Source organism: Schistocerca nitens, chromosome 3 (assembly GCF_023898315.1).
Source record: "Schistocerca nitens isolate TAMUIC-IGC-003100 chromosome 3, iqSchNite1.1, whole genome shotgun sequence".
Taxonomy (NCBI): Eukaryota; Metazoa; Arthropoda; class Insecta; order Orthoptera; family Acrididae; genus Schistocerca; species Schistocerca nitens.
Window position 1 is genome coordinate 584,617,831 of NC_064616.1, and position 12,307 is coordinate 584,630,137.

Here is a 12,307-nt window from a genome sequence, read left to right on the forward strand (position 1 = left end):
CTCATGGCTATATTCACTTAACAGTACTATATTATACTTGAACTGATAAAATTCGATAAACATTAACATTACCTCACAAAACTTTTATACACAACCAAAAGAAACCGAAGAATTTTCCTTGGTTTGAGTAGTTTCTTACATAAATTATCAAAAATACACAAACAAAAATACATTGATTTATGAAGAATAAAGAACATAACATAATATTTAGTACTACAAACACTTTTACCATCAACAGTGTTTTTATCTTACATTTTGAAGGATTTTTGAATTATCTGTAAATCGGCTGCGTGTGCCTGCTTGACTTGGCGTTTATATGTTACCTCTGGAGCATCTCTAGCAAGAGTTGGCGAAACCAGCCTGAGGTCACTTGCCTGCATACTTCTTCTCACCATCTTCATCAGGAACTGCTCCGCTATTTTCAGGCAAGAAGTGAAGGTGGACACGAAGGAAGTGTATTTTCAGAGACATGTTACAGCCAAGCTTTTCGGAAAATGGCAACAGTTCACCCACATGCGTCTTATAATTTTATGCTCTTATTTTCTAAGAAAGAGAAACAAACACTTTAAAACTTTCCCAGGCAGATTTCTCATCGTCATGTATAATTTCATCGAATTGCTTGTCTCCGAAAAGCTCTAGAATCTGTGGGCCAACGAATATAGCCCCTTTGATTTTGTATTCTCTCCTGCATACAGGCCTCACCTTCTTGATTTATTTTCTTTACAAAATTTTTCATTGGTTATATAAAGACCACTTGATTAGAAAACAGGGAAAAATTACAATCGCAACTACCTGCAATACTCACTGAAGTAAGTAATGAACTTGTCTGAAATGAGCATTTAATAATAGCTTTGTTATATTATTTCATTCTTCTAATATGTAACAAACATACACAATTTGCCAATACATGTCCTGTATTTTCTTTTCTGGATGAAAACCTTCGTAGAACAAAAACGAGAAATAAGTTTCAGTTTCCTTCGTGACATTCGTCATCAGCGCAGTCCGCAGCTCGTGGTCTGGCGGTTAGCATTGCTGCCTCTGAATCACGAGCTCCCGGGTCCGATTCCCGGACGGGTTGGGGATTTTCTCTGCCTCGGGACTGGGTGTTTGTGTTGTCCTAATCATTTTATCGTCATCATTCGTGACAGCGACTAGACTGGACTGTGAAAAAATTAGGACTGTGTAAAAATTGGGACTTTGTACGGGTGCTGATGACCGTGCAGTTGAGCACCCCACAAACCAAACATCAACATCGTCATCAGTGCAGTGGAACTGATAAGAATTAACTGGTTGCATGCAATTTATATTTTCGCTGTTGCACTGATTTATCGAACGCGATAGCTATATCGATCGTTATCATCTAATTGTCGTCTAAAGCGCTTACACCGAGCGAGGAGGCGCAGTGGTTAGCACACTGGACTCTCATTCGAGAGGACGACGGTTCCAACCCGCGTCCGGCCATCCTGATTTAGGTTTTCCGTGACTTCCCCAAATCACTTCAGGCAGATGCCGGAATGGTTCCTTTGAAAGGGCACGGCCGCCTTCCTTCCTCATCTTTCACTAATCCCATGGGACCGATGACCTCGCTGTTTGCTCCCATCCCCCGAATCAATCAACTAACCAAAGCGCTGACTCTAACTTGAAATCGTTCTGCAGTGGACTCATGGCAACAAGCTGTCAGGGATACCTCCGATGGCTGCATAAGAGCTTTTCCTGTATTTTGTTTAGAGCATTTACCAAACAAATCGGACTGTAGTATTACATTTTTCTTAGGACTTTGTATTCTCCCTGTTTTTGGTATAATGATATTCGAGATCTTCCTAACTCTGGATACCCATTCCTGCAAAAGATATGATTTTAATAACTTTGTCAGATATGGAATAATGTAGTATACTAAGTAAGGCAGCACTTCAGCGATAATTCTGTCTGGCCAAAGTGATTTCCTTTAACTGCCATGTTTCCAGCCTGACTTCCTCTTGGTCACATGCACTCACAGTTCGATTATTCACAAACTGCTCGACCAATTCAGAGTGAAGATATTGATGGTATTCCTTGTCTTACATCGCCATATCGTCTGGCAGTAGACAGTCAGCAACATGTGTTCCTCACATTTTCATCCAGAGGAAGTTTCATACGTCAGATCTTGCGTCTGGACCATTTGCTAATAATTCTTAGAAAGCGAAGGAACCATTGTCCTCAAACATCCCTCTTAGTACAATTAGACGAAGTGATAAACATGCAGTTGCTGTAGCTCTCCTTCCTACACTCTGCTTTTTATGAAAGGACTATCCACTTTCGACCGAGCGAGGCGGCGCAGTGGTTAGACACTGGAGTCGCATTCGGGAGGACGACGGTTCAATCCCGCGTCCGGCCATCCTGATTTAGGTTTTCCGTGATTGCCCTAAATCGCTCCAGGCAAATGCCGGGATGGTTCCTTTGAAAGGGCACGGCCGACTTCCTTCCCCGTCCTTCCCTAACCCGATGAGACCGATGACCGCGCTGTCTGGTCTCCTTCCCCAAACAACCCAACCCCAACTATCCACTTTCCATCGAACTTCCTTAAAAATAAACTAGTTTTGTACAGAAAGCAGAGGAAAAATCCTCCGATAGAAGCGAATATGCTTCTGTTTAAATGACAGACTGAGAACTGGGGTACCAGCTGCCTCATTCTGCCTTCCTCAGCATCTTGAAAAATTTTCCTAAATATTTTGTCATGCGAACATATTTGTGCTCGTTTTAACATGTAACTCACCTCTCACTCCCACAAGCTCCCCCTTTCTACAATTGCCTCACACCCACTAATCCATCGCTGTGCATGCCCAAGCCGGCCGATGTGACCGAGCGGTTCTAGGCGCTTCAGTCCGGAACCGCGCTGCTACTACGGTCGCAGGTTTGCGTTCTGCCTCGGGCATGGATGTGTGTGATGTAGGTCTAGGTAGCTCTAAGTCTAGGGGACTGATGACCTCAGATGTTAAGTCCCATAGTGCTTAGAGCCATTTGAACCATTTACATGCCCATACCCACCCACTCCCACTTGCTCATTCACACTCACTCTTTCCGCCCAGATCACTGTCATTATCTCTTTGTGTTTCTCTGTCATGTCACCGGTCTCACAGGCACAGTCTCCTTCGTTCTGTCCTACTCCTACTGTCTCCTCTCAGTGTTACCTTCTCCCTTTTGCTTTAAATTACAGCTGTTACCTTCTTCCTCGTTCTCACTGTCATAGACTGTCTCTCATTATCACTAGCTCTCACCCACTTCCACTTTCTCCTTCTCTTTACCCCTGTCCCACTGGTACTGTCTCCTTAACCCTTTCCCTGGTACTGTCCTGTCACTGTTCCACTGCCACTCTGTCCTTCTCTTTCTCTCACGCTGCCATTTTCTCCGTAGCTCTTTCTATGCCACAATGATTATCTACTATCTTCCAGTATTTATTACTTTCCCGTCTCTTTCCCACTGCCACTGTCTCCTTCTCTCTCAGGATAAAAACGAGAATGCGTTCGCATGCCAGAATCTCTGAGAAATTTTTAAATGTGCTGAAGAAGGCAGAATGAGGCAACTGGAATCCCGCTTTTCAGTCACTCTTTTACACAGGTATGTATTCGCCTTTTTGTGCTCTGATAGGAGCATTTTTCCGCTGGTTCCGTTCTTTTTTCTGCTACAGCGTGACATATCACTCATATGAAAAGAATTTTATGGGTCAGTAAAATGTTGGTGATTTACTTAGGTGAAACAAAAAAACTCAGAATTAATTTTATACATCAGATCGAATTTTACGTGCAACAAAGTTTTGCATGTGCTTCAGTACCACAAAATGTGGTCCCCAAACCCTTCTGCTGATGATGAAGACACCTTACCGTATATTTCTCCGTACTACGTCACTTTATAAATCACGTTTGCCCCTCATACCGATTACGTGTACAGGTAGGGTAACTTTCTAACTCTGTATCTCGGAAACGGATAGGGATATCAAGAAAATTTTCAAGGTCTTTGAGATAGTTATATTAGGAATATATAGCAAAAATTTCAGCTATTTGCTGTCCATAGCCGTCTTGGAATCTGCGGCTCGGTTTTGGTACCCAGAGACCATGTTTTTGAGGTGTTTCTCGATAAGAGGCAAAGATTCCTGAAAACGGGAACATGGCAATTCTAAATAAGTGCCTAGAGAATAGACCGTTGAAATTTGAGCAATTTTAGGCCGTTATTTATTTAGATATCCGCTGCTGATCGCGTAAAAATGGTGAAAAACCCTTTTTTCTGGGTTTTCTCAGGAACTGCCAATGAACTAAATGGTGCCTCCATAATTCCTTAAGGCATACCGTAGACGACATCCAGTGCAAAAAGAACCAACCCATTATCTTCATTTGCCTAAGCAGGAGGAAGTGTGTAACTTTCATACTTTGACCCTGTATTGTAGGATAGATTCAGACGATCCTTCTGTTGGGTAAACAAATGGTCGCTAGCTCAAAAAATGGTTCAAATGGCTCTGAGCACTATGGGACTTAACATCTGAGGTCATCAGTCCCCTAGAACTCAGAACTACTTGAACCTAACTAACCTAAGGACATCACACACATCCACGCCCGAGGCAGGATTCGAACCTGATACCGTAGCGGTCACGCGGTTCCAGACTGTAGCGCCTAGAACCGCACGGCCACACCGGCCGGCTTCGCTAGCTCAGGCGCTATCCAAAACACTTGACCCTACCTTACTATCACCAACAAAACCCGAGGTGTGAGTCCTGGATAAATCCCGTTTTTATGCGTGGCGTTTTAGAACGTATTGTTAGCGTGTGATGTTGCATGCGTACAGTTGATGTTGTATCGTTTAATAACTACTGCTGGAACTATCTCTTTTCGGTGGTTGGTAGTCATTATGGCAAATATTTTTTTCTTTGACTTTGACTGTCTAAACAGTTATCGGGAGGCCATCCGAAGCACTCTCTCAGATTCTGCAGCCACCATTTTCGTCTTCTTCCTACTGATGCTTTCCCTGCAATTTTTCCTTCCTTTATCAATCTCAGAATACTGCACCTTTCTCCTCATAATATGGCCAAATGATTGTAGTTTTCTGGTTTTGATTGTGTTCCTGAGTTTCTTACTCTTATTGATTCTCCTTAGAACTTCTTCACCGGTAATTCTTTGTGTCCAGGATATTTTTAACACTTCTAGATCTAGCCACATTTCTAATAACGCAATCTTCATCGTTAGAAAACACAACAGACCTCCACCCTGCCCTGAAACGAGCTTTCACTTGACAAGTCCCAAATGGTGGTGGTTTGGGGTCAGTGGAATGCATACTATAGAGCGTGTTGCTCGGAGTTGTCCTTGAAGTAACTGATTTGTAACAGTTCATTGTGTTACTGTGATACCAACTGCTGCTCAAATTGGTGCTGCAGATGTAGTGCGATGCACTAGATCCATACGCCGAACACTATGGTCTTCCCTCTCGGTAGTGCCACGTGGCCGTCTGGAATCCGTCTTCTTGCGACTGTACATTCTCATGACCATCATTACCAGCAATCATGTTCAGTGGCTACATTCCTGTCAAGGCTTTCTGCACTATTGTAGAAGGAACATCCAGCTTCTCGTACCCCTTACTCAGTAAGGCGTTGATAATGTCTTTGTCGCCTTAAAGGCATTCTTGACCAGCATAAGCTCGTCACGTCCAATCTCAAAGGTAACTAACATTCACGATCGTTACAGCGTGATTTGCATCCGCATAATGATCCTATTGGAAGAAAGTGAAATCGGTTTTCGTCTAATGCGGCTGGTGCGAAATTTTAATATAAATCCTCTTTCAGGTGAAGAAACATCCTACCAACTTTTGTTTATGTTGCACAACTCCATGTTGGTATTACGATTTTTTTTTTTTTTCCGTCAGAGTGTGTTTTGGTTCAAATGCTTCAGATGGCTCTGAGCACTATGGGACTTAACATCTGAGGTCATCAGTCCCCTAGAACTTAGAACTACTTAAACCTAACTAACCTAAGGACATCTCACACATCCATGCCCGAGGCAGGATTCGCACCTGCGACCGCAGCAGTCGCGCGGTTCCGGACTGAAGCGCCTAGAGCCGCTCGGCCACCGTGGCCGGCAGTGTGTTTTGGTACTCCTTCAATTGGTGTGGTGTAAATAGTAACACCGGAGGAGATTTTTGTAGTTTTGCTAATAATCATGTATTTGGTTTTACTAAATTCCTTTTTGAGGTGAAAATCATTGTTCACTCAACAATTTTTTTTTTTTTTTTCAAATAGTGTCTTTAGCTGTGTTAAACGGTTTGCAGTACTAGTGCGGCGTCATCAGCATAGTGTCTTTTGCTAATCACTTTTCCACTGACTTTCATTTCTATTTCTATGTTTTATATAGCTTACCTGTATATTGTCTCCGAATAATAGTTAAATAGGAGTGCAGACAGTACATACGGTTGTCTTACTCCTTCCATTCAGCTGACGTCTGACCGTCGCAGTTGATAATAGCGGTCTGTTGCCAGTACATGTTTTTAATTATTCTAATATATCGCTGGCCGATTTCACTTTCTTCTAATAGAATCACCAGTTTATCATCTCTCACGGTGAACTACAGCACTACATTCTTATCCATACGTAGGAGTTTTTATATCAAAATTTTCACTGCAAATCGGGCTTCTCTGGTAACCATGCGGTTACTAAATCCAAACTGTTTTTCACTCATATTATTAATTTTTTTCGTATATTAGATTGTGAATGATTTTGAATATAGCTTTTAGAGTATTCGACATCAAGCCCATCGTTCTATCTTTTCGGTGTCATTTAGCTATGCTGGGATGCGTCCTATTATGTATACAGTATTGAATAAACCATTTGTAGTTCGTCATTTTCTGTCCGCTTTATGAGTTCTACTATATTTCATTCCATTCTTTGCGCATTTCAGTGCTTATTCCACTTAGATTTTTGTATTGGGTAGATGATATACTGCTACCTCGTCTTTCATCTCGTGTCTGTGATCTTCAAAATGTTCTTTTTTGTATTCTTTCCCTTTTCTAAGTTTCTGGGAAATATCCAGAATTAAGTTTCCTTGTTTATTTGTGATTTAAACTAGGCTTTTTCCTTTCTCCCGTTCCTGTAATTTTATTAATCTTTAATAAACTCCAAAGATAACATAATTTTTTATGCAACTTCTCTGTTTCATCAAAGTTCTCTTTCAGATAATGTTTCTTAGTCTGAATTACCTTTAATGTGATATGTTGATTATTTATATTTTTCTTTGTTAACTGTTGGAAAGAAATTGCTTTATGTTTTTTAATGAACACAGGAGATTAGTAACATTTTGGGCTGTCATAGTATGCTCTGAAAATAGTTATCAATTTCGAAGTACCTCTCTGTTAGATATAAGAAAACGTAATGTAAATGCCAAGCTTCATTTCGTCTTATGGCTGGCACATCCACAAATTAGAGTGTATGTTAGTGCAACCAAGAACATGAGAAACCGGTAGATGCTATCTTTCTGTTTCCATGACGAAATGTTCATTGTTCTCGCCAAGCCAAAACAACTATGGCACTTAGTACATCAGGTAAGGAGAGATGTGTCCCTTTGGCCTCCTTCAGTATAATTATAGCTATATACATTCAAAAAGGAAAGACCTGATGTGTTGTTGCTACAATGGTGAAAAGTTCAGAGACAGAGCTTGATTTCATGAAGGAAAAAAAAAAAAACCCTGGAAGGGATCGTCTGCTAAGAAATTTCCTTATGTCTTAGAGTAGCACGTGGGTAGGACAAGCGAAAGTTAGCACACTACTTACCATTAGGCACAGCCACACGCTGAAGACGACCTGGTAGGCGTTGTAGAAGATGAGCACTTTCTGCAGCTCGAAGGGCTTGCGGTGGGCCATGAGCGCGGGCCCCAGCTTCAGCACGAAGTAGAGGTAGAAGCCCAGGATGAGCAGCAGTGGCACCGGGGAGTCCATCAGCAGCCACTGGTCCACCAGGGGGTCTGCAAACACTCGCGCATTACTTTACGTCTCTCTTTATCGCAAGTAAATTGCCTGCTTAAGCCGTGCCATTTGTTAGCAATCTGCTCGCATTAGATGTGGATTAGGAATATCAAACTTAACCAAGGAAATCATTGTTCGTATCTAACAAGGGGAGGCCGCCAATTGTGAAATTCAGATTCGATTCATACTGCGCATAATAAAAGCTCATGGCCAGAGGTGTAATGTGGCAAAGCACCAAGATGCACTTCTCAGCCGTTGTCGAGAAAATCGACAGTTAAAAGAAACCGTTGCGGTGAAATACTCTCTACGATTAATAGTTTTCTACAGCGTCGTGGTGCAGCGGTAAGCGCTCGCGTTCGTAATCCGACGGTCGCCGGATCGAATCTCACGCCATGCAACCTTTTTTTTTAGTATTTGTTTTTTGTAATTCAAATATATATATATATATATATATATATATATATATATATATATATATATATATATATATATATATATATATATATATATATATAATTCCCGGCAATCAGTTGCAACAATTATGCATATAATAAGTTGTTGAAAGTCGTTTGTCGTGGAAAAACTGGCGACTTCGAACATCATTATGTTTTCCGCAAACAAAGTTGTATTTCACAAATGTTATTAATTGTCTTCATAATGTTAACCACGTATAGTTAACGGAAGACGTAGAAACGATATTCCGAAACGAATACGTATAGCGTAAGTCAAACGTTCGAATTAGAATAGAAACCCCACGAACACAAATTTACTGTGGCAGGTATGAAATATAAACTCAGTTACTCGCTCGTTACACTTGAAGGACAGATGTTGAATGGGCCAAAACGAGTCGCCGTATAACAGCGCAGTTGCCTGCTAACTTCGAAAGAAGGTAGATGCGGTCCCTAGCGCAACTTATAACATCGTCGAAAATCAGTGCGGACGGGAGAGCTTTGGTACACCCTGTTAAAAAAACGTAAAAATGGAGGCGGTACAATTGGAGAGCGATTCGCCTTCACCAACATGCATAAGCAATTCATTAATAGTATATACAGGGTGTTTCAAAAATGACCGGTATATTTGAAACGGCAATAAAAACTAAACGAGCAGCGATAGAAATACACCGTTTGTTGCAATATGCTTGGGACAACAGTACATTTTCAGGCAGACAAACTTTCGAAATTACAGTAGTTACAATTGTCAACAACAGATGGCGCTGCGGTCTGGGAAACTCTATAGTACGATATTTTCCACATATCCACCATGCGTAACAATAATATGGCGTAGTCTCTGAATGAAATTACCCGAAACCTTTGACAACGTGTCTGGCGGAATGGCTTCACATGCAGATGAGATGTACTGCTTCAGCTGTTCAATTGTTTCTGGATTCTGGCGGTACACCCGGTCTTTCAAGTGTCCCCACAGAAAGAAGTCACAGGGGTTCATGCCTGGCGAATAGGGAGGCCAATCCACGCCGCCTCCTGTATATATATATATTTGAATTACAAAAAACCAATAATAAAAAATTGCATAGCGCGAGATTCGATCCGGCGACCTTCGGATTACAGACCCGAGCGCTTACCGCCGCGCCACGACGCTGTAGAAAATAATTAATCGTAGAAAGTATTTCACCGCAACGGTTTCTTTTAACTGTCGATTTTCTCGACAACGGCTGAGAAGTGTATCTTGGTGCTTTGCCACATTACACCTCTGGCCATGAGCTTTTATTATGCTCAGTATGAATGGAATCTGAATTTCACAATTGGCGGCCTCCCCTTGTAAGTATAAAATTAATGATTTACTATCGAAGTAAACCTATTTCACTGGACCTCTCGGGCCGACCGAAGTGGCCGTGCGGTTAAAGGCGCTGCAGTCTGGAACCGCAAGACCGCTACGGTCGCAGGTTCGAATCCTGCCTCGGGCATGGATGTTTGTGATGTCCTTAGGTTAGTTAGGTTTAACTAGTTCTAAGTTCTAGGGGACTAATGACCTCAGCAGTTGAGTACCATAGTGCTCAGACCCATTTGAACCATTTTTTTTTGAACTGGACGTCTCGTAATTAAGTACAGAAACGCCAGGAGCACAAAAGAAATAATTACTGTTACATTCATGCGGGCGCTGTCTGAGAACCGCAACAGTGGATTCAGTCAGTTGAAGACATACAAAGCCATACCACTTTTTGTACTATATTTTACTATGGCGCATTTCTGGATTTCACTAGCTGCAGTTGAGCGAAGTCGTAGAAGGTGCCACAGCGAAATTAAGTACCTAAAAGTGGCTCGCAGCTGTAGTTCATCAGTTAATCAAGAAACTATGTCCAATGGGCATTAGAAATGGATCGTTTACTGATTATGATTATTTTGATTGTTAATGTGCCTCAGTCGACCGGAGTGGCCGAGCGGTTCTAGGCGCTACAGTCTGGAACCGCGCGACCGCTACGGTCGCAGGTTCGAATCCTGCGTCGGGCATGGATGTGAGTGATGTCCTTAGGTTAGTTAGGTTTAAGTAGTTCTAAGTTACAGGGGACTGATGACCTCAGAAGTTAAGTCCCATAGTGCTCAGAGCCATTTTACCATAATGTGCCTCAGGTTCCGTAGAACCATCTGAGTATGTATATAGAAAATAGAACCAGCAGAGAAATGTATCCTTATTTGTAAGATTTTAAAGGACGGTGTGTATAAGAACAATTCACTTTTCTTTCAAACCTTTGCTTAATGGTTTCTGTAGTTCTTTTTTATGTGTCCTCATCATTATCCACAAACTCCAGAACGAATATATGAATGCAATGTGATTGTTAAAATGCTTAGAATGGTTGGGAGATAGCACTTTTCCATGCCAAGAACGTTCTTAGAAAATCACAGGCTTAACAAGATTATGATAGGCTTGCCATACGAAAAAAAGAAATCCATGTACACTGAAACGCCAAAGAAACTGGTATAGGCTTGCGTGTTTGAATACAGAGACATTTAAACATGAAGAATACGACACTGCGGTCGGCAGCGACTATATAAGACAAAAGGTGTCTGGCGCAGTTGTTAGATCGGTTACTGCTGTTACAATGGCAGGTTATCAAGATTTAAGCGAGTTTGAACGTGGTTTTATAGTCGGAGCATGAAACATGAGACGCAGCATATCCGAGGTAGCGATGAAGTGGGGATTTTCCTGTACGACCATTTCACAAGTGTACCGTGAATGGCAGGAATCGGGTAACACATCAAATCTCCGACATCGCTGCGCACGGAAAAAGATCGTGCAAGAACTGGACAGGCGACGATTGAAGAGAATCGTTCAACGTTACAGAAGTGCAACCATTCCGCAAATTGCTGCACATTTCGATGCTGGGCCATCAACAAGTGTCAGCGTGAGAACCATTGAACGAAACATCATCGATATGGGACCCCTGATACGTCTCTATACGACTCTGATAGGTGACACGTACCTAAGCATCTTGTCTGATCACCTGCATCCATTCATGTCCACTGTGCATTCCGACGGACTTGCGCAATTCCCGCAGGACAATGCGACACCCGACAAATTCAGAATTGCTACAGTGTGGCTCCCAGAACACTCTTCGGAGTTTAAACACTTCCGCTGGCCACCAAACCCTCCTGACAGGAACATTATTGAGCATATCTGGGATGCCTTGGAACGTACTGCTCAGAAGAGATCTCCACTCCCTGGTACTCTTACGGATTTATGGACAGCCCTGCAGGATTCATGGTGTCAAATCCCTCCAGCACTACTTCAGACATTAGTCGAGTCAATGCCACCTCGTGCTGTGGCAATTCTGCGTGCTCGCTGGGGCTCTACTCGATATTAGGTAAGTATACCAGTTTCTTTGGTTCTTCAGTTTATATTAAAAATACATATAACTATCACTAAGTATTCATAATCCCGCACGACCGCTACTGTCGCAGGTTCGAATCCTGCCTCGGGCATGGATGTGTGTGATGTCCTTAAGTTAGTTAGGTTTAAGTAGTTCTAAGTTCTAGGGGACTTATGACCACAGCAGTTGAGTCCCATAGTGCTCAGAGCCATTTGAACCATTTTATTCATAATTAGATCTTTAGGAAATTACATAAATCGATCACCTCGGTGACAACGATCACCAGAATGTAATAAGCTCCTCGTCCAGGCAGTGAAGGCCCAAGGGATTTCGACCGGCCGCCGTATTATCCTCTGGCTCGCGGTCTCACGCGGATGCAATATGGAGGGGCATGAGGTCAGCACATCGAGCTCCTGCAGCGTGGAGCCGCTACTTCTCTTTCAAGTATCTCCTTAGTTGGCATCAAGAGGCTGAGTGCACCCCGCAGCATTCCTCTCACCAAGGAAAACTGC

At 42.3% G+C, this 12,307-nt stretch overlaps 1 protein-coding gene across 1 annotated transcript in view; it reads right to left on the reverse strand.

Moving 5' to 3' along the window:
• The window catches only part of LOC126249666 (elongation of very long chain fatty acids protein 7), a 129,532-nt gene that overhangs the window by 48,338 nt on the left and 68,887 nt on the right, over positions 1–12,307 (reverse strand). The window contains exon 3 of the mRNA XM_049951347.1: positions 7,781–7,971. Within this exon, the coding sequence (XP_049807304.1) occupies positions 7,781–7,971 (191 nt within the window). The remainder of the gene's footprint in view (positions 1–7,780; positions 7,972–12,307) is intronic.